At 39.0% G+C, this 26534-nt stretch overlaps 1 protein-coding gene across 1 annotated transcript in view; it reads left to right on the top strand.

Annotated features, from left to right (window-relative positions):
* Positions 1 to 5295: 5295 nt before the first annotated feature.
* The window catches only part of sim2 (SIM bHLH transcription factor 2), a 50983-nt gene continuing 29744 nt past the window's right edge, over positions 5296 to 26534 (top strand). Inside the window, exons 1-4 of the mRNA XM_030438508.1 lie at positions 5296 to 5856; positions 9627 to 9709; positions 12138 to 12227; positions 12366 to 12474. Of these exons, the coding sequence (XP_030294368.1) occupies positions 5682 to 5856; positions 9627 to 9709; positions 12138 to 12227; positions 12366 to 12474 (457 nt within the window). The 5' untranslated portion in view covers positions 5296 to 5681. The remainder of the gene's footprint in view (positions 5857 to 9626; positions 9710 to 12137; positions 12228 to 12365; positions 12475 to 26534) is intronic.

Below are 26534 nucleotides of genomic sequence, written 5' to 3' on the forward strand. Positions count from 1 at the left end.
CTAAACGCCCCGTGGATGTATTATTTTTGAAAAAATATAGCTTTTAATAAGCATATTACATATTCAACCTTTAACCAAGTAGTTTTCCTTCCCAAACCCAAACAAAGGTGTACACTGGTTTCTGGTATGCTGCAACAGCAATGTTGTGTTGGGAACAGTGAAATGTTTACACACTAGTTGACATTTAGCAAAGCTCACAATCTAGAGGGGCAATGTTTCACAAATGGTGAAGATGTGGCTGTAACAATGAAATACATGGGTGTCTCTTTGACAAAGAAAATCCCAAAATTAAAAACACTGCATTGTCAGGGAGCCACAAAGGAGTCCAGACCTGTTATTTCAGGAGCACTTAGAACTGCCATAAATTTGAAACTTGTGTGTGCTCCAGGGCACGCACAGTCCTTACTGTTCTTTGCTCTGTGTCTTAAGTGTTTTAATAAACACCAAAACATGTAGCTGGTTAAACGCACGCACGCACACACACATTTTTATAATTATAAATGGCTTATAACACACTCTGGCAGCTAAAATACCACTGATGTCCTCTACACACAGACTAAACCACACAAAGACAACTACCACCACACACCTTCTCATCTCTGAGAGGTACATAATGTAAAGTTATCTTATAATTGTTATTTATCTCATCTATCTTTGATGAATCAAACAGGTCTTGTCTTGCTCGACCTATACATTTGGAAATTATCGAAACTGGGGACTGGAGTGGGCAGAAAAATACTGCTTTTTAGCCTGCTGTTAAGTTACTAATAAAAGAGGCTGGTTAGTCTAAATTGAAAAAAAAATTTAAGCGGATGCAATAATATGGGCCGGCTGTGGCTCAGGTGATAGAGCCAGCGTCTTGTTATCAGAAGGTCGCTGGTTCGATTCCCCTAGTCTGCATGTCGAAGTGTCCTTGGGCAAGATACTGAACCCCAAATTGCTCCTGATGTGCTGGTTGGCACCTTCAGGGTTCATACGGGTGCTTGAAATCCTTGAAAGTACTTGAATTTCAATGTTGTGTTTTCAAGGTCTGAAAAGTGCTTGGATTTTAGTTTAAGTGCTTATAAGTGCTTGACATTATAAGTGTGTCTTGGCAACATTGGGATCAGACTGGATAGTTTGCTTATTACAAGGAGAAATAAAACCTGTGTGTGTGTGTGTATCGTCACACATGCAGCCTGGTAGCAATAGAGAAGGATGGCTGAGGAGAAGGTGAATTTTATGCAATTTGGACTGAAAATTACAGGGTGACCTCAGGTCTCTCTTTGTCTCGCTGCAAGTGTACCTGAAGAACGCCAAGTGGCTTCCCTTTTTTTGGATAAACTTTGTTCTCCTTTAATTTCTAAAGTTTTTGCTATTATGAAACATCATTGTAGAAGTTTACAGCATAATACAATGTACATAATTGTGATAAAGAGTGAAAATAAATAATCATGAGTATATATATTCCTGTAGATATGTATTTTACCCCAGCGATAAGGTGCTGGAAAATTCTGTAAATGACCCTTAAAAGTGCTTGAAAAGTGCTTGAATTTGACCTTGAAAAATGTGTACGAACCCTGCACCTTGCATGGCAGCCACTGCAGTGGATGAATGTATGAACAACTGTAAGTCACTTTGGACAAAAATCGTCTGCTAAACGTAATATCTATCTATCTGACCTGTAGTATAAAATGTGCGTTGTTATATGAATTATGTATAATATATTGTATTGATGTATTCATTTTCACTAATATCAGCCAGGCTTTCTGCACACACACTGTATTGAGCTGTAAATTATATGATGGATGTCTGTGTTAGTATCCTGAATTCACTTTTTACTTTTGTGTCATCAGGAATTATACATTTTAAACAAGTAATTTTGAAAGAGACATCACCAAAGCTTACAATCGACAACAAGGACGTCCCACCTCCCTGTACATGTAACATAGGCTACTAACACAGGTTAAAAATGATCACTCACCTCAAACATGTCCACTTTTTAAATGTTACATTCTTACATTGCCTTCTGCTGCTCACAGTTACCAGTTTTTGGGGTATTTGTGCATTCCATATAACTGACCTTATAAAGAAAGTAAACTTGGTTGGTTGATTACCAGTGTTGGTTTAACTCTGCTTATTTTGGAGACTGTAGCATGTGGTCCAGTTGAGTGTATTTACATTCTGTGAGAGGTGCTTTAATAGATGCAAACACCAAACTTATGTTACCTGAATGTACAGTACTGATATCGCAAAAAAATAGTTGTTGAAAGCATTCAAAGAATCTGCCAGGGCAGATTAAAAAGTCCACAGTGATTCCTGTGGTGAGATTTTCCTTCTACAGCCAGAGCAATGTTCATCCATCAATGCTGACAGCCTTGCAGAAAGTGATAGTCAGACTATTACAGCCAATGCAAATAAAATGCCTGATTTCACACTTATGAAAGCTGCCTTCAGGACTGTGAGGAACATTTTTCCTCCAGTAACTATCCAGCTCATGCACTCCAAACCATAGGCATGATGGACAAAACTTTAGCATGACATCACTTGAATGTGATATCAAGACAGACCTATGACATATTTCAGAAAATAGAGACAAAATGTTTTAAATTGTCACTCACATTCAGATAAAATGTTTTCAATCCAATCTACTGTTCATCGATTTTGTAAAATTGTATAGCAGCTTTGTGTTGAGTAGTTTTTTATTTTATGAGAAATGTAATAATTCATAAATGTACTGTTCTGTGCTCATATACGCATTTTCAGCTGTGATAGAAAATTTGTTGTTATAGTTATGTGATGCTAAAAATAACTGTCCACTCTTTCTTTTGCTTATGAGTAACGATGTAGTCTTTTTTTTTGTTAAAACGTATACAACGTTTATCGTAAACAACAACATATATCACATATAACACATACCAATAATTGGAAAAGTCAATTTAAGGTTTTAAAATAACTGAATTGACAATATATACCAGTATTTCCACAGCCACAGAGTTGAATATGCTGACACATATCTTGGATACCTCAACCTTAGCTACAAATCACCCCAGCATATGATGAAGGTCATAAATATGGACACAGCTCTTACTTTGGTCCCATAAGGACCAAGCGGCTTGTAGCAGTGGGCCTGGTGCCCCGTAGCACAACAGCACGAACCACAAGACACCCCGTGTGGCATGTTCATATGCCATCTCAAAGACCACCAACATATCTCGCCAGGATTAACAGACTCCAATGACCCCTCCAGAAACCTTAAGATATTCACCTTGAAATAGTGAAGAGCTGGTCAAATGTCTGACTGTTGGTCGGAGCCTTGTTTTAAGTACCCAGGGAGAACGATAAGTGTGATATCCTAATGATTAAAAAACACCTTCCAATCCCCCTTTTTAAAAATGCAGACCACCCAATAATTCCCCTACTCAGGGTAGCAGTTCACAGCAGTTGAACACGGCTTGGTCGAAGCCCTACTTTGCATTTCTGAGAGAAAATTTGACACAATTTCCTGGCCCCCTGAATTTATCCCACAGCTGTTTTTTTGCTTCGGCAGCCACCAACACTGAAGCTTTTCTTGCCCCCTAGTACCTGTGCACTGCTTCAGAGGACCCCAGGGCAAACCGTGCAAGAGAGCCCTCCTTCTTCAGCCTGACCGATAGTCCTCTGACCACCACTCTGAGCAGCTGCCTCCACAATGACCATAGTGACAGGGCCCAGTTCACCCTCACTTAGGGTTGCGCGTTATACCCTTAAAATAATATCACTATATTTTCTGCCGATATTGTGATATATAATTTGAGATTTTGAAATCTTCTCAAAAGCATTTCATTAAAGCTAGGACAAATTGAACAACACAATATTTTGACTAAATAGGCCCTATGCTTTGATATCAATTTTGCAACTGTATTGTAGGGATGACTATTGGTACTTGAACACAATGGGATTTCTGATCAATAATCATCACTAATATGGATATAATGACTAAGTGTGTAAAGACAGGTATTGGAACAAAGTAGAACAGTCTGCTGAGTTCATAAAATTAAATCTTATTACTGTAATGAGCCTTTAAAACAAGGAGAAGACAACACTTATGACATATCACCATATAACCATATCCATATCCATATCCATCTCCATCTCCATATAACCAAGATGATTATGATGATGTAACAATACCAAACCACATGGCGCAATATCATCGCAATAAATATTCCACAATACACAATTTATCACAATATCAAAATAAAAAACAAAAAAAGATGACTTGAATTCTTCCAGAGAAGAGTGGCTCTGGAAAATGAGTCAGCCCGACAGGAGCAGTAAAAGATTGTGAGAGATGCTGAAGACGTTGGTGTGTTGATGTGAAAAGGTCAGTGTTGCTACAGCTCAAACACCATTGGAAACAGACATTACCAGAGTAACAGTAGTGTGTGAGTTAACACTTTGAGTCAAGCATAGAGAACACAACCAACAAAGCTAACCAATCAGATAAGGAGTTGGGTGGGTCTGATGAGAATTCAGGTAATATCCATAAGCTGTCTTGAGCAATACGGTTGTGCCTTCTGCTGTTCAAATAGAACAATACATTGAAAGGGAGAGATAGTAGAATTCAACCTGATTTCTCTTGTTAGAACCATGAACTTTATGAGCAAATTAACCACATGATAGGTTGGTAGGTATCATCACATTTCCACAGCAGTATCTAAAACATTTTTGTAAGGATATTGCAGAATTCCATGTATTGTTACATGAATTATATACACTATAGTCTCATATCATAACAAATCTCCAACAAATTAATGAATATTTTCTTGCCTAAACAGCCCTCACTACATGTTGTGGTTGAGCAGCTGTCCCCACCACCAACTGATCCTACCTAAAAGTAGGCCCCGATCAGCTGACCTTGAATCTTGATGAGTTGACCATAAAGTCCTTGGTCAACCTCTGGAGGAAGGGTTAGGGTGCTCTCCTCAGGGCCTCCCCCATTATTTACTAATGATAGATAAATAATAAAAGTAATGTCCTTATCCCCCCACCACTTTTAGAAATCAGGTTGCAGCATAACGAGATGAAATGTAAATAATAAAAGGATACAGTGAATGTTTCTTCATTCTTCTTTTAATGGGCCTACAGCTGAATGTAGCCTGAGTCTATCTCTCTCTCTCTCTGCCTATGTGTGTGTGTGTGTGTGTGTGTGTGTGTGTGTGTGTGTGAGAGAGAGGGGGCGGGTGGTGGTGGTGTCTGATCGAAGAGGTTTTCACACCAGTTCTGTCTGCAGCCTCAGTCCTGCTGCCCCGTCCTGTCTGGAAGTGTGGACATTTGATGGGGGGAACTGACAGGAGCGAGGAAACACCGTAAAGTGGACGTGGCGTTCAGCACTGGGCTTTCTGCAACTCTCTGTCCGTCCGTCCGTCTGTCTGTATGCTGTTGTCAGTGAACAGGTTACGCATGACACTTCACCGGGGATGTGTCAGTGCCCTGGGTGGCTGATTGGATCAGTGTGTGTCCACATCATAGAGTCCTGCGCTCTCTTACTCATTTGAAGGTTTTAGAGTAATCCGGACGTTGGGGATACTTGGGGCTGACTTTTCATCTCTACATGACATATACTGGGTGCATTTGTTGCACGCGTCTCTTGGAGAAGGTTCTAAAGCGCAGACTCGGGCTACTTTTCTGCAGGAGTCATTTAGCTGAAACTTCCAGAAATGAAGGAAAGATGCAAGAACGCAGCGAAGACGCGGAGAGAGAAAGAGAACGGAGAGTTTTATGAGCTGGCCAAGCTGCTGCCTCTGCCGGCGGCCATCACATCCCAGCTGGACAAGGCCTCCATCATCCGACTGACCAGCAGCTACCTCAAGATGAGAGCAGTCTTCCCCGAAGGTAGGAGCAACCAGGACGCGGCACAGATACACGCTCCCTGCGTTTATACAAGCCTTCAGACATTCACACTGCGCGTTCTCAGGACCGAGGTGGACAGGACACCATAGACAAACATACAGTCTCAGTATTGAAATGTTTAAGGCCTCCGCTGAACAACAAAGACTCCATAATGTAAAGTTAAAATATGTTTTATAATAGACTGCACATAATCCGTATAACCCTGGAGGATTTACTTTAACAACAGAATCATATCGCTGACCACTGACAATTTTCTTTATTCGATTATTTGTAAAAAAATAAATGAATAAATAAATAAATAAAAAGTACAACACATTCAGTTTATTCATTTTTTTAAATTAGAATTTTCCACCATACTTTGCAAATAGTCACGCGTAATCAAGTTGTTTTTAATATGTATGAAAACGAAACTGACTAAGAAGCGGAATATTGAACCCCTTAAGAGGAGCAGCCCTGCGGGAGCTGCGCGCACTGTCAATGCCAGTGCAGTTCATACTGAAACGAGTTTCACTGGCTCTCTTTAATTGTCTGTGTGACAGAAATAGGCTTAGACGCTATTTAAAGCGCCGTAATAAAGCATGGGGTTTCCTAAAATAATAACTAATTTGTTGATGGCTAATAAATACTACTAATGCGCTTCATTGATATTAAAATAAAAAACAGATTTTCATGAGTTGATAACATACTACCGAAAATTGGGCATTAGTAATCATTAGTAATAATAAATGGAAAGAATAAACAGTAGTCAGAGGGATTCCTCACACGCTGCCAACCCTCATATTATTCTTGTTAATAGGTTCAAAAGTAAATGACTTTTTAACTGGGCCTTAGTTAGGAAGCCATAACTTATATATTGTAATCTCTTTATAATTGATTACAAAATTACATCCGTTCGGACTTCCAAAAAAAAAAAGAAGAACAAAACATAGCACTAGTGTTAAAATACTTTCCTAAAAGAGCATGCGACAAAATCCGCGAGTAACCTACCGCAACCAGACTTCTGTCTAAAAGATATAATACTACAAGTACTACTGCTACTACTGATAATGACAGCAATAATAACCATAATGATAATAATAACAGCACACAATAATAATAACAACAATACTTGTAATAACAATAACAATAATAATAGTAAAGTAGCCTAATAATAATGAGTCATCGCACAGACGGAGGCTTTAATCACTTGCAGAGTGGTCGCAGGGGCAGGAATGAACGTGGATGTGCGGCCGCGCAGTCAGCGCCTAATCTCCGGGTTCTGAAGAGAATTGAGTTAAGTAGGGTTTCATGGAAGTTAAACATGTCCTTGGTTCTGATAGAGCGCCGCTGTCCACTTGAAGCGCCTCAGTCATTCATCAGGGTTAATGGTGTGATTAGCAGCATGAGGCCAGGAAAACACAGCCTTTCCTCTCTGTCAGCACTCATAACGTGACGGCCACACGCGGCTCCTCGGGCCGGGACACCCCGAGGCAGCAGGCCCGACCCCCCGGGCTCAGGAAGCGGCGCGGAGCAGAGCCGTGTTACCTTGTCCCTGAACGGAGGCCTGGGCAGCTGTCACACAGCAGTCATGTCCCTGCTGATCTCCTGCCGGTGCAAGCACTCCTCTCACTGGTCGTTAGAGGAGAACGCCTGATATCCAGCTGGCCTCAACACTGTTTGCTCTGTTAATCCAGGACGCTTCCCTCATGCCGGCCTCTGGAATATCAGCCTGTCGAATGAAGAATATTCAGCAACCTCGGCTGGCTGGCTGCCAAACACTTAATAATTTCATGCTTTCACCTTCAAAACAATAAATCAAACTTTACTAACTGAGGCATGGGACGAGCTGCACTGGCGTACGTTCTGCATATTTTTACATTTAATTTCCTATTTTATGTTATTCTATTTCAGTACGTTTTTACAATTGGGTCTTTTGCAGAATCGGAAATCCTTTAATGTCCCGCAGACGGGGAAATTTGTTTGTCACAGCAGCGACAGAATATTACAAGAACAGAAACATATTACAAGAACAGAAACAATAGCAAAAATAAGCAATAAAATTAAAAAGGGAAGAAATTGAATAGACATATATACATATTTATATGATATAGTGCAAAATTAACAGCAGTTTTTTGTTTTGACAAAGGTGTTAGTTGGATTTATTCTGAGGAGAAGGAAATGCAGCCAGGTCACAAAAGATTAAGGTTAATTTTTAGCTTTTGTTACAGCCACACAATCTGAAGCCCATTGGATTAAGACTACATTTATCTTTATAATTAAACACTTGTCAAAGATAGTGAGAGTTAATGTAAAATGAATTTAATGCTTAAAACTAATTCATCAACCAGTCTGGAAAGCTTTGACCTGTCCCGTCGCTCTGTTAGAGCTGTACACTACAGTCCACTCTCCCAGCAGGCTGAAGAAATGAACACAGAACAAGTCATGTATCATTTCTCAATTAAACATCATGTGTATATTATTATCTATACCGTTTCGAGGGATGAATAGAAAGTAAAGTATTGACTTGAGCGCTGGACAGCTCAGATGCGCTGGTGCTTTGTGCACTATTTGCAGTTTAACAACTACCTTCTTTTAGTTAGGAGTTAAATTTGTATTGAAATACTTGGAACATAAAATATAATGTGCACTCAGAAAATATGCATTGCTGTAGTTTGAATGATCCTCCAGTTCAGACTGAATCCGTTATGACATCACAAGACTCCTAAAATTAGGATTGACGTGAGAAGCAAACTTGATTAAACTGAGCTGCAGTTCAGTCAGAACACATTTCTCATTGTGTTGTCATGAAGGTTTCTCACAGTTTCCATTCTGCCTCTCTGAAAACTCAGTCCTAATTTATTTGTCGAGTATAATCTAATAATATTCCATTATGTAATGTTGTGAACTCTGCATACATTTATTTCGGATCACTATGAGTGTTATCAATGTATTTTATAGTCACAATCTTGGAAAATCAGTTTGTGAGAGGGACACACACACACAACCTGAAGCAGCTGTGGATATTTTGTGACATTGCAGCCAGGTTTCACCCCTGAACACAGAACATAAGGTTTTATGATACTAGGACATCAAGGATAACACCTTGTACAAATCTTAGAAACCTTTTTTCAAACACATACGACTGTGGCCAAGGAGCTAGAGCTGGTTGTCCACTAATCCGAGGCTGTCTCCAGCTCTGGTTAGATGTCAGGTTGAGCTAATCATGGTATCAGACGCTGACTGAAGTTGAATAAAGCTGAATTAAATTAAAATATCATGAATTATTTGGCAATAGAAAGATCAGTCAGCATGGGGCCCTAAATGGATGCCTGGCCTTAGGCACAAATTCAGCAGAAATTGACAAATCCCCATCAATCTGTTTCCCTCTATAGTATGTTTGTGTGTGTGGAATACCTGTGGCCCTGGATCGACTGATATTTGTTAAATTATTCATATTGGGAATCTAATCACAATAATTAGATATATGGAATAGATTGCAATAATAATTTTCCAATCTGGGATCAGGTCCTCGCTAATATATTCTGATGCATATTTAATTAAGTCCTGGTTGTGTCAGTGAGTGGAGAAACTGAACTCTTGGATGCCATCAGTTCCACAATGTACAGAGGGTACAACTACTCTCTTTGCTGGAAATAGTGAAGCACACAGTGTTGAACCTGAATGTTTGATGTGAAGGCCCAGTGACTGTGTCTATTGTATGGCAGTCAGGTTTGTCTCTCTAACTGTCTTGCCATGTCTGTTTCTCTGTGTAGGTCTGGGTGATGGATGGGGTCAGTCAACAAGGTTCAGTCCTCTGGACAGCATGGCTAAAGACCTGGGTTCCCACCTTTTACAAGTCAGTACAGGAAACAACAATGTTCTAGCACTATAGTACTTACACTCTTCTGTGGTATGACTATACTATGATGCGTTGCATAAGTGTACTAAGTGCATATAATTTTGGGCTTCCTCATTAATCAACCATGATTATAACAACTTAAGGCTGTATTACAATTAAATACTGTACATTTTGTATGGATTACAAGTTGGGCTAGGTTCAAAGTTTTTCACTGTCTGTGATTGATCAGGAAGTGCTGGATTTGATTGACCTCGCGTAACAGGAAGATCATGATCAACCACACAGCCCTTTTACACTACACGAACAGAACAACCTGAAATACATATATGTTTGACAGAGCACACAGCAGGCTGTGATAACTTACACACAAAGCATGAAGCAGCACTAACAAGACAATATACATACACAAACAAGATACATCCGTGGTTTACATTGAATCGCCATCACCACCCTGTAGTGACAGTGCCCAGTGAGCATGTTTCCATTGAAAAGATGTTTAGAAAATCATGGTGCGGAGCAGTCAAAGCTGGGACGTCTTGAGCACATGTATCACTTTCTTCTCTTCTTCAACCTACAAAAAAACATTTATATTATAGTACGCGGTAGAAAAAGATGGCATAAAGAGGTCTTCTATCACATACAGAACAGATATCATCTTGGTTTCAACTAGAAATCATTCTTGAAATCTTGTTGGTTTGTGCTCACTGGGTCCAAATGATTTCAGCACTGTCCTTGGTGCTTAATGTTCCCCCACAATCATTTAAATCGAAAGCTCAGACAAAAACAGTGTCTGTTTCAGCATTGATGTTAACATTGTTCGTTTAGTCCACTATTGGGGGAGCAGGTGATTGCTATGGACAAATCAAATCAGATATCTGAAATAAATAAAGAAAAACAACATAGCTACTGCAGCTCCTACCGCAACAGTTCATTTTGCACCTTAACCTGTAATTATGCACTTAATTATTAAGTATAAAGTATTGTTCGCTTACAACTGCCAAATTATTTCCATTTAATGAGCAAAAAAAGCAAAAAGAAGTCCAATAAACATTTCCCACTAGTTTGCAGCTTCATGAAAATCTATTAGAGCCTGACGCACAATATTCAGTTGAGTGCACAGGACTTTCAAGAGTCTGAGGAGTTTCTTAACTCATGCCGGAAAGACCAAGAGGAATGAGAAATAATTTCCAAACACTGAGTGGTGCTGAGTTAATGAAACACCACAGTTTAGATAGTAATTACAGCTATACATAGTCTATGGTTTACATTTGTTATCAAATGGACTAAGTAGGCCTCCTGAAAGGACATCATCAACAACTTTCAGCATGGCAGACATGCAACATGCATTACATCAATTAAAGTTCATTATTACACCATGTCTTGATAGAGACTACTTTCTATAGTGAGGCCTATCCATTTCACTGTACAGTCTCTGCCCATTTTCACCAAGAGTGCATTTTTAATACTTATTTTTAAGAACAATCAATCACAGCTTTTAAAAGAACACTCCGAATAGCATGACAGTAACAAATGTGATTTGTCATGATTGTCGCAGCCTCTAAAACACTAAGCTATAATGTTTAAAATATTTTGAAGCATGTGCAAAATAATAATACAGACTCACATGAAGTAGGCACAGTACCATGATAGACTGGACCATTGTCTCAGAAACTGTATACTGGAAGGACAAGCAGTCTTATTTATATATGGACAGTATGATAAAAGACTGGGAGAAGAATTAAGGAAGGACATACTGTAGCAGAGGACATTTGGGACAAGGGATTGGGGATAAATATCTGTTGCATTAATGCCAGACATTGTTTCACTCAGTTCATGATTTTGCTTTACTCAAAGGTAAGGTTACCTAAAATCTTCCTGGCTGTGAGACCAATCTGTGAGAAATACACCAAAGCAGATGCAGACTTATTGCACAGCTATGCATTATGCCCTGAGTTAAGCATTCTTGGTTACAATATTATAATGATATAATACAGTTTTTCTGCTTTATTTTTGTTGTTTGTTTTTTGGGATCTTGTCCTTTTTTCTTCCTTGTATTGCTTGTGTAGCACATAAAATGAGGCATAATCATTAAAATGTGTCTTCACAAAATGTCCGATCTGGAGGTACCTAAAGAAATCTGTCCTTGACAGGCCATATTTCTCCTAAAGATGCTGAATGATGCCAACAATGACCGAATTCATAAATCCCTAATGCAATACAATCCAAAATACTCCCATTGATCAAAATCTCCATGCATAATCAAAGGGGTAAATAATGGATTTGCTGATATTGGTTATGTTGGATAGAGCAGCAACGTCCAGTCTTACATCATACAGACAAATGTATTGGCACATAACAGTGTAAAAATGAAAATCTACAGTACTCTCTAGTGTTAACAGTAAGTACTCTGTTACCGCTCCCTCAGACTCTGGATGGCTTTGTGTTTGTTGTTGCCTCTGATGGCAAAATCATGTACATCTCTGAAACAGCATCAGTCCAGCTCGGCCTGTCCCAGGTAAGACCCTCCTCACCTCAGCATTTCATTTTCAGATTAGTTAAAGGGGCTCCTTACATGTTTTGCACGAGGTATGGTGCAGCTGATCACTACATAACTCACATTTATGAGCACATGCTGAAAGTGTGTTTGCTGCAGGTGGAGCTAACAGGAAACAGTATATTTGAGTACATTCACCCATCAGACCATGATGAGATGACAGCAGTGCTGAGTCTTTGCCAGCCCCCGAACCATCACTTCTCTCCAGGTAAGCACCCTCAACCTCTGGGCTCTTGTGCAGACATCATGTTATATCACACGCCAGCACACATTTTAGAGGTGTAATGTGTAAGAATTGTATTTTTTTTTAAAAAGGCAGTAACTGTTGCCATGTTGTGTCAAAAATGCTAACTTCAATAGATATCTCTGCAAAACATGTATTGTTTTGCAGACATGGGGTCATATAAAGTACATATCTATAGTCGATCTGTTCCCTACCGTAATCACCGATCGGTGCAGCCTCAGTTTGGAGAAGTAGAGAGCCGCTCCAGCCTAGAGGCTCAGCTTTGTACTGCAGTGAACGGGGTCCAGCAAAAAAGCGAAATTAACCACCTAAAACAAGGATCACCTAAAAAAATTTACATCAGTTCAAGTGTACGTTGTATAGGTAAAATTCACACCGCTTTACATCGCCGTCAGACTGCGCTTTCTTTTGGCACTACATTCTCTCAACCGCAGAACCTCCGTATCCCTACGCACTAGCGTAACTGGGCAACAGCTGATCTACGAGCGGCGGAATACAGCGCGAGCCCCAGCTGCTGGACCATACTTTCGATAAAAACGAAACTTAACTCTCCGTATCCTTCCGCATTAGCGCTCATGCGTAGGGATACGGGGGTTCTGCGGTTGAGAAAATGTAGTGCCAAAAGAAAGCGCAGTCTGACGGCGATGTAAAGGTGTATGAATTTTACCTATACAACGTACACTTGAACTGATGTAAAATGTTTTAGGTGAGTCTTGTTTTTGGTGGTTAATTTCGCTTTTTTGCTGGACCCTGTTCACTGCAGTACAAAGCTGAGCCTCTAGGCTGGAGCGGCTCTCTACTTCTCCAAACTGAGCCTGCGCCGATCGGTGATTACGGTAGGGAACAGATCGACTATAGATATGTACTTTATATGACCCCACTTCAAAAAAACCGAACTATCCCTTTAACAGCATAGAGAACCTCTGTCTGGACCAGGCTTACCATATAAACTAGCTAGTTTCTCATGTCCCCAGGTTACTGTAGTAAGTATTGTATGTGCACTTCTTATCTTGGTTAAATTTTGGACTTCATACAAACTATTCTGTTGTTCTGTGAGATGAACAAAAAAATTCTGAAAAAAGCTAGCGAGTTGTTCTGATGGAGATGATGCTGATTATTTTTAACCTAGCCTTTATTTGCAAAATAATTGACACAATCTGTGTTTTTGTTTGTTTGTTTTGTTTGTTTATTTGCCTCCTTTTCTTGCAGCCTCAGGGTTATTGTTACAGTTTTGTCAACATAGAAATTTCTATTTGTGTTTGTTAACAGCTTCAGTGGGGAGAAAGGTCGTGTTAAGCTTTGTAGTCAGTTAGCTGCTGCTGCTGATGCAGGCTCTATGGCCACTGTTCATATGTCTATGCCCAACATCACAGGGCCAGTATATGACATTTGGATGTTGTGAGTAAATATTGTTTTTTAGATGATGCCCCCACCCCAAGAGAGTCTGGCTGCAGACCTCCAGTGTGGGGTCGCTTCCAGTGCAGCCTCCAGCCTCAGGCCGGCTCCAGTCTCAGGCCGGGAAGTACGTGCAAGAAACTTCAAAATAAAATCGTTTAGACACAATAAACTTCAAAATAAAATCATGAAGACACTTCCGGTGGAAGCGCTATTGTCACTGATTTATATTTAATTAATCAGCATTGTAATGTTAAAACCATTAATTTCTTAAATGTGGCATACATGTTGATCTTGCCACTTCTGTCTACATAGCATAACATCGGTAGGCCTATCTAGTGTAGCAACATATCGATTTAATACGTCTGTCATCAACATTAATTCTGTCAATAGGTCATAAACTCTGTCCATGTAGCTTAGCGACGTCAGTTCATAGAAAAACATTATGCTTGTTCAGCCTAAAGCCTCTCTTCCTGTCTTTAACAAAAGACACACTTTTCATACATAATTGACCTTTGAAGAGTGTAACAGTAGTTTAGTAAAAACATCTGAATTCAATATGGGATATGTATTCCATGACACAAGAAGCTTATGTGTCTGCTTGTACTGTAAACCTTAAAATCTTTTGAAGAGATGAGGTGCAGGCAACCTCAGCGCTCATGTGGAGGGTAGGAGTAGTTACTTAAAACCAAAACATATAAACATAATTAGCCTCTGCTTTTTATATTTTATGTACAATATTTATCATGTTAAATACATTTTTTTTTTTTTTAGGTGCTATTTCTGTGTATGGTTTTACCCAACTCTTATACATAATACACCTGAAGGTCTTTAGAAGACATAAATGCCAATCACATTTTTTACTATTCTTAAATACATAACAATGGCAAGGGCAAGAATAGTTAAAAACTATTGATTATCTTCAAATGCATTAACTTACCTGTTTTCTTCATTGTATAATCAATGTAAATTATTTGGTGCTTGATTAAAAAAACACACATAAAATAACAAAATTATCAAACAATCAGTTGCCCTTTATTCAGCACAGCAACAACAGAAGTGCCCTACAAGGCCATCAATCATCAATTTGACATTCGCAAGTAGCCTTGTTTATCACTCATCTCCTCACTAAATGTCCACATATCTTCAATTTTTGAGAACAGAAATTTGAACGGCTCCAAGATGCCTTCCCTTTCCTGGTCATCCATGTCCACACTCTCCTCCTCAACCCAAAGTCTGGCATATTGCAGCCTCTGCCAGTTCCCCCTCTCCCATCTGGACTGCATCGAGCAACTCTACCTTGCATGAAAACAAATGCGAGAGACAGCGAGATCCTCACAGTGGCATTGGCAGGTAGTGGCACCGCAGTGACAGTCTGCAGCTACCTGTGGCATGTCCGTGGCATCTCCTGGCACCCACTCGGCAGTTCAGAACAGAAGAATATATACAAGGTTTTCGGACACCGGACGCATTTGTGAAATATTGGATTAAGAATCACTTTTAGGTCTTCAAGTGCAATTTCTTTCAGTATAGTCACAACTAAAATACTAAACAAATCCTAAAAAAGCCATTGGAAACTTAAAATTGATTGGTTCCATAAAAATACATAAGAAATTTTGAGTATTGGGTAATTTTGGTACCAGTGATCCACTAATGAAAGTCATGCTTTTTATTAAAAGACACAATTTTTTTTTGCCGTGCATAGTGTCTATATAAAGCCAGCATATTTGAAAGTTCTCCAGAGACAAAAATGGCTACACACTACAGGATAATCGGGCCGATTTTTGTCCCGATTTCCCCCTTACCAGAGCCGTTTCTTGCTATAAGCGGACTGTGCGGGTGCATAGGGCCCTCACGCCACTAGGGGCCCCCCTCAAGTTGCAAGGTCAGCTGCAATACCTGAGGAATGACCCGAAGGAAAAGATGTGAAAAGGACCTGACACCTGGCCCGCTGATAGGTCAGATCTGGTGTCTACCACGCCGTGTTGCTATGACGACCAGTACTACTAAACTAGGAAGGGGCAGGGAATTGCGCCGAGCCGTAAATTCCAACAATACCCAACTGCAGCCACTGCGACCCCCGAAGCCACTACAAACCACGCCCCATACAAACCACGCCCCTACAAACTACGCCTATGTGTTGCTACGGTGGCCGGGAAGGACGATTAAACTCACAGCAGCAAATGCAAGCAGTCAAAAAAGAAGAAGAAGAAGAAGGAGAAGAAGGCATGTGCAGGCAAGACAAGACGGCAATGCCAGTTCAGGTGAGACGCATTTATATTATTTTTAAGTTCCCGGTTAGGAGGTGTAAACATTGAACACTTAATGTCATTTTAACCGTACGTTTGCCAACTGCAGTTGTCAGCAGCGCCTGTAGGCAAACAAGATGCCGGTTCAGGTTAACGTTAGGTCGTTTACATTTTGGGAAGATGTTGACGTTTAATTTAATGTTTGAGACATCTTTTGCCAGGCAGAAATAGCATTAATGACTGTTTTTCAAAGACACCGGACTCTATTTGTAAAAACACATTTCGTCAAACTGATATACTGAAAATGTCCGTAAGCAAACCCATTTTGTGTCGTCTTTTACGTTATGAAAATCAGATTAATGACTGAGCAAGGGATGATAACAGAAGTATTGAGGGAACACGGCACGTAGACGCAGAATATTGTCATTTAACTCAACATATCAATTTGTTATTTTGACACACAAAAACATTAGAAAATAGGGTCATGTGTTATATCACTTCAAATAACTGTACTGGCTAGAGATTTGTTAACGGTGACGTTTAAGTGCATGTCAGAAATGTGCGTGAGTGACATTTAAATGGATTCAAGAATACATCTGTCATTTTTGCAATAAATGTATTTGTTATTGCAAAAATGACTGATGTATTCTTGAATCCATTTAAATTGTTCATGTTTGATTTGTTTATTGTAAAAAGCAGAAAGTTTGTACATTTTGTCAATAAACCTAATTTGCAATGGGGGTGCGATAATTTTAAGTGCAAATGTCAATCCTACCTGGATCCCCATAAAACAAACTGACACAGTTATGGTTTGCTTTCTTCAGAGTCCACAGGACACCGACCTTATGTACAGTCAGAGGCCTTACAGCTTTCCACCCAGAGAGCATTTTAATGTGAGTGAAGATTAACCCAAGAGAACAACATATCCAGTGTTTACAGCTGTGCACTAAGTCATGACTTTGTGTGTCTTGATTAAGGACTATAATGACAACATGGACTAACATGATGTGGTCACCACAACCAGAGACGTTGGGATCCTGAGTGAAGACGCATCTTTCGACAGGCTTGTGGTGAGGACATGCAAAGGATCAACAAACAACAAATCTTATTTAATATACTTAACCAGAATAATTACGTTCAACATCTGAATGCTGTTTGATCAAATTTTAGGAAAGGGCTCAGCAAGCTGAACACCATAGAAGAGTCACTAGTGACCTTCATGTAACCAGTGTTGGGGAGTAACGAATTACATGTAACGACGTTACGTAATTTAATTACAAAATGTACGTAATTGTAATCCGTTACATTACTGGGAGAAAATATGTAATTAAATTACAGTTGCTTTTGGAAATTTCAATGATTACAACTTAAGTTACATTTGAAAAATCGCCGCAAAAGCTCGGATTTATCAAATAGTTTTTCGCCCCCCTGGATTCATGTTTGTTTTTAGTTTTTTTCATATTAACATCCTCCTTCCAAAACTGACGCTTGTGATTGGCTCTCTCTGGTCATGTGCCATTCGACTCAACCGACAAACCGTACAGTGGCAGTCTCAGCAGCATCAGTGTCGGCGGCGCACAAGATGTTCCTGGGCTGGAAATACGAAAAACACTTAATACAGACAACACAGCTAGATCAACATGGTAACTTATGCTTAGCTCATAACCTGGTCCCGACCAGGTTCTGTTCAGAGTTTAATAATAAAATCGGCTATAAAAGCGCCGCTGTTTCACTATTTAACTCATTTACAGCTGACGTCACCTTTACTTTGAAAGTCCAGTGGAGCTGGATCAGAACGGAGCATTTGTACGGAGGGAGAGATCGCGCAGATCCGCTGCTGTTGACTTTCTCTCTGAGCGTCTCCGCCTACAGATGTTCAGCTGAGGAGATACGCTGCTCAGCTGTTGATACGACTCGCGTCAGGAGGTCATTTATTAGGCTATAGCCTATTTACTTTTATATACAGTCACCACTGAAAGAAGTTGTGCGCTCGCAGCAGGACAGATAATTTAACTTCATGTGGCCATGAATAAATTAATTGTTTTACCTGTTATGTGTTGCCCAAACGCAAATCTTGAGTAGGTCTACTCTGTTTTCTCACATTTAAAAAGGTCTTTATACAGAGACAACATGAGATTTGCTTGTAGCTACAGCACCTAAAAAACCCACTGTAACCTATTTTCAAAGGCAAACCCAGCCTCGCTTTCAATAAAACACACACTGGCATTTTATAATTGCGATCAGTGAAATATATGAAAACAACATAAAACACAGTTTAAAACAACAGTTGTTGTTGCTCTAAAGCTTCATATTTAAAAGCAGCTCAATGTAGAGCTGTCAGAAATTAAAATCAGCCTCCTCTTGTCATATTTGCAGCAACACTGTTGCTTCAGGCTGTGATCAGGCTTTTTTGTATCCTCATACTCTCTCCATTAAAACAACCTGCTCCTCATGGCTGAAATCAGCCAGTTGTCGCTCCATTTAGTGAGGAAGTGAGCCTCCTTCACAGCACAGGCCTAAGGTCAGACTCATAATATATGGTTAAACCTTTGAACTGAAAGGTCTATCACACTATAGGTCTTAAAATGTGAAAATGGTTAGCAGTTGAGAGATTTCATTCAAAATTAAGAAAAGTAATCAAAATGTAATCAAATGTAATTAGTTACATTACTTTGAGAAAGTAATTGAAATAGTTACACTACGATTACATTTTCAACAGGGTAACTTGTAATTGTAACCAACTACATTTCCAAAGTAATCTTCCCAACACTGCATGTAACGTTCATCACTCAGGATAACGGCCTACTGCAACATCTTGAAGTGAGTTTGAAAATGGAATTTAAGTCACATAGTGTAACGAATTTTGGTCAAAACATGTTAAATGAAGATTCAAGTGAAACATTTTCTGTTAGCCTAGTGTTTGTACATTTATTTTGAGCATTCTCCTAAGAAATATATATATTTACAGGTGATCATCGCATGAAAAGTTACATCCTCCTGGGCAACATCAAAGGGCAGGGTGATCATTTTCTTTGAGGAGGATGAGCAGCTGGACAGAGTGCTGGGCTTCTTGACAAGCCTGGTTGAAGCACAGACAACCAGGTGTCACAATCATGTGGCATTTGTTATGGATGTGCTTCTGCCAGAGGTAAACTATGAAACTTTTTTATTTATTATATTAAAATATTTTGTATAATTGTTATTATTGTCAGTCTTTAACTTATGGTTAATATCTTGTTAACTGCAACATGACAGACAACTTAAATGTCTAAATGAAAGATGTCCTTTTGTTCACCTCATGACACATGCAACAGTCCACGCCCTTTCAGCTGTCCATGCATTTTCCATTGACAGAGCGACAGAAGTGTATAAATGTGGACTGCAGTATGATTTGAGGTATGCTACATACATAAGGAGTGTGCTATTACCTATAAGTATTGTTTTTTTTACATTGTTTATGACAGCCTCTCCGTGTGAATTACCTTTTACTAATCGCTATTTTCTTCCATTTTGTCTCATCAGTGAGAAACGGCTGTTGGCTCATTACATGACAAAAAACATGAGCAAGGAGGCTCTACAGCAACTAGAAACATATGCTGAAAAACTCAGAAGAGTTCTGAGTTCTGTATGGTCATATTTATAAATACATAAATACATTTTATTTGTGTCAAAGGGCCAGCAGTCTTTTCTGTTAACCCATAATAAATCATCACCTTAGAGTGATATTTATGGCATCTGATGTACTAGGCCAAGCTCTGTGTCTGTCTCTTAGAAAAACGGCCGTTGGAAACAACCTATTTTAATCGAAATGACTACTACTAATTATTATTATTATTGTAAATTTTATTGAGTTTAAAATAACCTTGTACACATACATTAGTCACTTATATAAAAAATGAAAAGATGCATTTAGCAGTCCTATATAATCTTTTATCAGATTAATCTTTTATCCCAATCTTTTATTACTTAACTTTCTACTTTTGTATATATTTATTGTTTCAAGCACATTGTTTGCATTGGAAAGCATTTAATGTTGTGAATCAACCGTTAAAGTTGTTAAAAATGATCTGGTTATTGCTTTGTTTCCTTTGTATTTGCTTTCTAAGTGTTCTGGGCCTCCACAGCCACCGTAGTGTCGTATGGGCGTGTTTTGTAGGGGGCGTGGTTTGTAATGGGCGTGGTTTGTAGCGGCTCTGGCTTGGATGCGGCTGCAGCTAGACCCTTCTCATAAATTCAGGTCATTCACGGCATGGCGTCCAAACTAGCGTATTCATCTGGCGCAGAAAAAAGAAGAAACTAGATGAAGAAAAACGCTCGCTGGATAAAGGTAAGGGTTTTTTTTTCATTATGTGGGTTGGAGGGGCTAGCTAAAATACCGATTTTTTTAGCTAGCTTAAGCGTTTGCTTTAGGAGAGGGCTAAAATAAAATGTATCTCACATGTGAATGCCATAACACTGATTGGCTGAAGTGACACCCGTTTTGGTGAATCACAGCAGGTCCAGTTCGTTGGCATTATATTTGTGAGGGAGGGTGTGTGTGTTAGGCAGATATCTGTCATGTCTGCTGTATCCTCATCCAGTGGAGCTGCTGGTCCATCATAGACCTCCTCTGCTCTTCAATATTTGTCACATAACATTACTTTAGGATTGTTTTTATGATTAATTTATCAATTTTAGTGTTTCATCAGTTTGTAGGTCTCTAATGTGAAGTGTGCTAAACAACCCAAATGCATATGAGGCCTACTGTGGATTATTATGGACTATTGTGGCCAGGGACGGTTCTAGGGGGGGCCAACAGGGGCCATTGCCCCCGTAACTCCGAGTCTGGACCCCCCTGTGGCCCCCCCAACAGGGAGTCTGCATCAATAATACAATGACAGATTTCTTGCATGGATTTTGTTTTGAAGGGAAAGGCAGAAATAAAGCGTCTCAGCAGTTTACTTCACAATCAACATTGCTGAAATTGTAAACACTGTTTTGTCTGAATGAGGGATTTATCTTTTTTCCGGGTTGTATGTGCCCCCTAACAAAAACGCCGGCCCCAACCTGGCCCCCCTATTAAAACTGGTCTAGAACCGCCAATGATTGTGGCAGTAGATTATTGCTCTGCGGGGATTATTGTTAACTCTACTGAGCTAGTTGTGTCTTACTTTTCCACATTTGTTGTGACAATATAATTTGAACACATTTGCCTACATTCCTATAGTTTAGTCATGATTTTGATGTATTACTTTGTTTTATTCAAAAGAATAATAATAACACAAATTAAAGTCAATTTAAAGTGAACTATACTATATAGGACCTTTAGTTCTGCCCATAGAATATATGTTAAGACCAAATCATCAGTTAAGCAAGTAGTTCACTTTGTAATACTCTGTGAAATATAGAGATATAGAGATATTCCTTCAATATCACATAAAGCTCATCAGTCATTTATCTTTGTTTTATAACTCTTTGAAACTGCTTAAAAGTGACAACTTTGAAAGTGGGTGCATGCTTTAAAGGGACACTGTGCTGTATATTGCACGTTTTAAGATAAAAACAGATTATGAATTTCTCCATTAGTGTAACATAACTCAATTATATAGTATGCTTAGGATCTGTTTTGTTTGGTAACCTGAGGAGTTTCGTCTTTGCAGGAGCAATTCTGAAGTATTTTGGAGCCGCAGAACAGGAAGCAGCACTGCCGCCTTCAGCACCAGAGATTGACAAGCAGCTCTCATATGCTGGCAAGGAAGCAGAAATTTTGAGAAGGGGCTTAGGGTAGATCTGCTTAAAACACAAGACTCAGATGATACTGATAATCATCACAAAGTGGTCTGATTGTGTTATATAGTTCTGTATGGTTCCTTTAAAGTATTGCTTTTATTGTTGGTTTGTTTTCATTGTTGCATTTTTATTGTATGCTGGTTTATTGTGTTGGTCCTGAAGGGCTTGTGTTACATTTGAAAGGTTCCTTACTACCTACTACTAACAGTATTATTCTCGTTAGTTTTTTGTTTTTATTGTTTGCATATTGATATGGATGCTGGCTCATTGTGATTTTCTTTTCTAAGTAATAGCCTATTTTATTTTCTCTACAACTTTAACTTTAGTTTTGGGTGTATGTATGTTATATGTTTAATGTCAACTTAAAATAAAATAAAATTGAGGACACTCCATCAGTTTCATTTATTGACCTATCAAGGATCCCTATTGTTTACCTTGTATTATCATTTTCTATCAGTTCAACTTACTAGTGTGGGTCAACTTAAGATGTTTGATTTTAATTTGAGAGAGGTTTTCACGATTCTAGCCTGTTTTCCTCTTAAAATGTAATAGATTGTTGCATCTTTATGGATCACCCAAAAGGGTTAGAAATCTATCCATCGTAGTTTGACAAAATAGGGGCCCCCAAACAGCATCTTGCATAGGGCCCCCAAAAAGACAGAAATGGCCCTGCCCCTTACAATCAAAGCCAGCAAAGGCCCGATTATCTGATGTTTGCAAAGGACATCGTGTCTGATTTTCCTGTGGTGTGGGGTGTGTTAAGAGTGATTTTGAGAGAGAAGAGAGGAGAGATCGTAAATAATGAACATAAAATAAATAATAGTTACAAATGTATGTATATATATCAGTCTTAATATACACGTACAGTCACACACATGCAGACATACATAGGTTTGCCCACACACACATACACGGCTACATAAGCATTTGCACAAACATATGCGTACCCGCATATGCGTACCCGCATATGCGTACCCGCATATGCGTACTTATACAGGAAAAGGAGTAGGTGGGTAGACTAAATAAAAATAAAAATAGTGAGCCCAATTTCCGTTTAGCTACGCAACGACCATTTCTCAGTGCTGTGGTGTGGCAAGATATTCTTCCATCTGTAAAAGTCGCATTCTGCACTCGGTTCAAATATATAACATCCTCCATTTAGCCTATTAATACCACATTCGATCCACACCTCATAATATCCATACAATATTTACACAGTTCTGATGACTCGTATAGAGACAGATCAGCACCGGTGAATTACCAAGTGTATAGTCACAAATATATGGATGGTTCTAGATATAATCACACATTCATTCTCATATAAGCGACCCCACCTACATTTACACAAGAGTACCCTACACATTGCATAGTGAGTGCTGGATCGGTATAGAGGGAAATTAAACAAAAGGATAGATAAAATAAAAGTAATAATTAAAAAAAAAAAAAAAAAAGAGAATGAGAAAATAAAAGATAAAATTAAAATGAAATGAGAAGTGGTGGTGCTGCACAGATTCACCAAATCATGTTTCTAGAAAGTTAATCCAGGATTGCCATTTTTGTAAAAATCTCTGTGGGTTACCTTTTACATTATATGCAGGGGCACTGCCAGGGATTTTGGGCCCCATGAAAAGAAATATTACTGGGCCCTTGTATGAAAATTTGTTATGCTGTTTACATAAAACTGTGCATTTTAATGATATTTTTAACTATAATTTCCTATATGTGTGAAAAGAACAACATGACAGTTACTTGGTAGGGGAAGCACTGAACACTCAGAATAAGGGAATTTAGATTCATTGTCTGCAAGTCTGCAACTTTAATGGTTAAAATATAAAATTCTCTTAAATTAAATTACCTGAAAAATACAAATGCATGACATACATGAATTATATAGAATTTCCTGTAATACCATTTGAAATAGCATCACCATCACCAGATTCAGGTTTCCTCCCACCATTCTGTTTTACTGTCAGTGATTTGATCAAAAATAACAAAAGAAAATGTGATTTTCACAACCAATACCCCACTGCTCACTGTCTCCCTCTTGTAGCCCTGCATTTAGGTCTAATTTATCTCCAAAATTACTATTATAGCAATACCACACAATTTCTCTTTCAAACATGCACATCACCCCCCCCACACACTCTTAGACCAGCCACTGCACTCAATGTAAAAACTGTATGCTGTCTTACATTATGTTTTTGTTGTTGTTTTTATTAAGTTTGTTATATACGTTTATATTTTATTTAAAAAAAAATCTATTAAAAATAATAATAATAATAATTTATCTCCAAAACTGTACATGGTGGAAATAGAGTTGGGGTGGAAAAAAATACATAAATGAGGCTCTATGGTCGTTGCGATTTAATGTTGTTAACGTTTCTCTGCTTGGATTGAGAGCAGTCACTTAGTCTGCAAGCACCAGAAAATTTCTCCTCTTTTCCTACTGCAAAGCAAGGGGTGAGAGTCCCAAACTACTGACCAAACATAGTATTTCAGTGAGTTTATAGTTCAGTTTCAGTGATAGCTAAATTTCAACAAAACAAAATAAAGTTATAGGCTATATGCTTTTTAAACCATTTAAATCATTCTGAAATAAATACAGACTATGTGTTTTTATTTCAGAATGATCTTTATTCATTAATTTCAATTTATCTTTTTTTCCATAATAATAGATTAATTCAACACAAAGCTGCTCACCTCCTTCCTCAGTTGTGGGTAGGCCTACTGGGGCTGGTTCAGGGGTAGGGGGCTCACAGCGCTCACAGACAGCTGCGGCTGCTGCTGCTGCTGCTGCTGCACTTGACGTGTCTGTTCAAACATGCATCATTTTTGACAGGAGGGGTGGTCAACTGATTAAATATTGGCAGCTTGCTGAACGTGAACAGTGAAATCTAAAAATCCAGAGTTTTCTTCCTAAATATGAGCTAATATGGGGAGAAAAGTGAGCTAGCATAAAAACCACAAGGTTAAGATAAACAACAGACTAATGTGTTCCAGAACTTTCCACCACATGAACCAAACCCACCTTGTTTTTCGAAAAACTGGGTGACATACTGACGCCCCTTTACTTCTCTCTCCTGCCTAATCTTTTTGTCTTTTTTGGCTACCCGAATTCTGGGGCATTTTGCCTTCTCTCGGTCTCCTTACGGACTGAATACACCGCACAGCGCAGCAGTTCAGTTGATTGATGGGAGGACTGAACCATATTACATAAGGGGGGGGGGGGGGGCCTTAAGAAATGTTTCCAAAATAAACTTAGTGTTATTATCAGTGCATTAAGTGATGCATATTTACGATTATAAACTAACAAATTAGTGTCATATTATTATAATTTCATTAGGGGCCTTTCTGGGCCCCTGTCAATGATGGGCCCCTAGACTCCTTCCCCTTATCCCCCCCTTTTCGGCGCCCCAGATCATATGTGATCTTTTCTAAGGGCATACAGTAGTTAAGTTCGTTTACCCAGTGAGAGTGATTAGGGGGGTCCTCAGCTATCCATTTGGACAGAATACATTTTTTTGCCGCCGTCATGGCCAGCCCAAAGAAATCAGCTGAGTGTGTTGAGTTGAACCGGAGATTAGAGTAGTCACCGCGGAGTACTATAGAAAGCGATAAGGTAAATTCCATTTTTAGGACTTTCTTGATTGTATGTTCTATATCCTTCCACCATTGTTCTAGTTGTGGACAAGTCCAGATCATATGTAGGAAATCCCCAATCTCAGTTTTACATCTGTTGCAATGTGGAGATATATTGCCTTTGAAATGGCTAACTTTTTCAGGAGTGTAATATACTCTGTGCATAGTTCTAAAATTACAGATTTTGTATCTTGTGTTAATGAATCTTTTTTGTGCATAAGCAAGTAATGAGGACCAACGATCGTCGTCTATTTGAGCTCCAAGGTCTTTCTCCCATTTTTCTTTGACCAGATTAGTGCTAGCTTTATTATTAGTCATTAAGAGATTGTAAGTTCTTGAAATATGTTTTCTATTAATTCTTTGAGTAAGCAGCGATTCCAATTGAGAAAGCTGCGGTTTTTCCAAGGTTCCCCCCAGCTGTGATTGTATAAAGTGACGTAGCTGGAGATATCTATAAAAATGCGTGGCTGGGATATGATGGGAGTCTCAGCTGCTGAAACGATTTTAGTGTGTTACCGTCATATAGGTCATCAATCTTAATCATATTCTTCTGGGCCCACACCTTAAAACCCAGGTCTTTCTGTACAAATTCTAAGGAAGGGTTGGACATTATAGGGGTGAGTGGAGATAAAGAAGGTACTTGTCCTAAATAACGGTTAATTTTGTCCCAGATTTTAAATGAGTGAATAATGATTGGGTTATTTGTGTGTTTTTTTTTTACAGTTTTAATATTAAAACAGTATGGTATGTGTGATAAGTCTTCTATGTTTAAGATATAGCTTTCTATTCGTGTCCAGGAGGGAGTCTCATCACCTCCGAACCAGTAAAAAAGTGGTCGTAATTGGGCAGCCCAGAGGTATAATTGTATATCTGGAAGTCCTAATCCTCCTCTCTCTAGCGTGGACCTTTTAATCCTTGGGGTCTTGTTACTCCAGATGAACTTTCCGGCTATTTTATTGTATTTGTTGAAGA

Source organism: Sparus aurata, chromosome 13, assembly GCF_900880675.1.
Source record: "Sparus aurata chromosome 13, fSpaAur1.1, whole genome shotgun sequence".
Taxonomy (NCBI): Eukaryota; Metazoa; Chordata; class Actinopteri; order Spariformes; family Sparidae; genus Sparus; species Sparus aurata.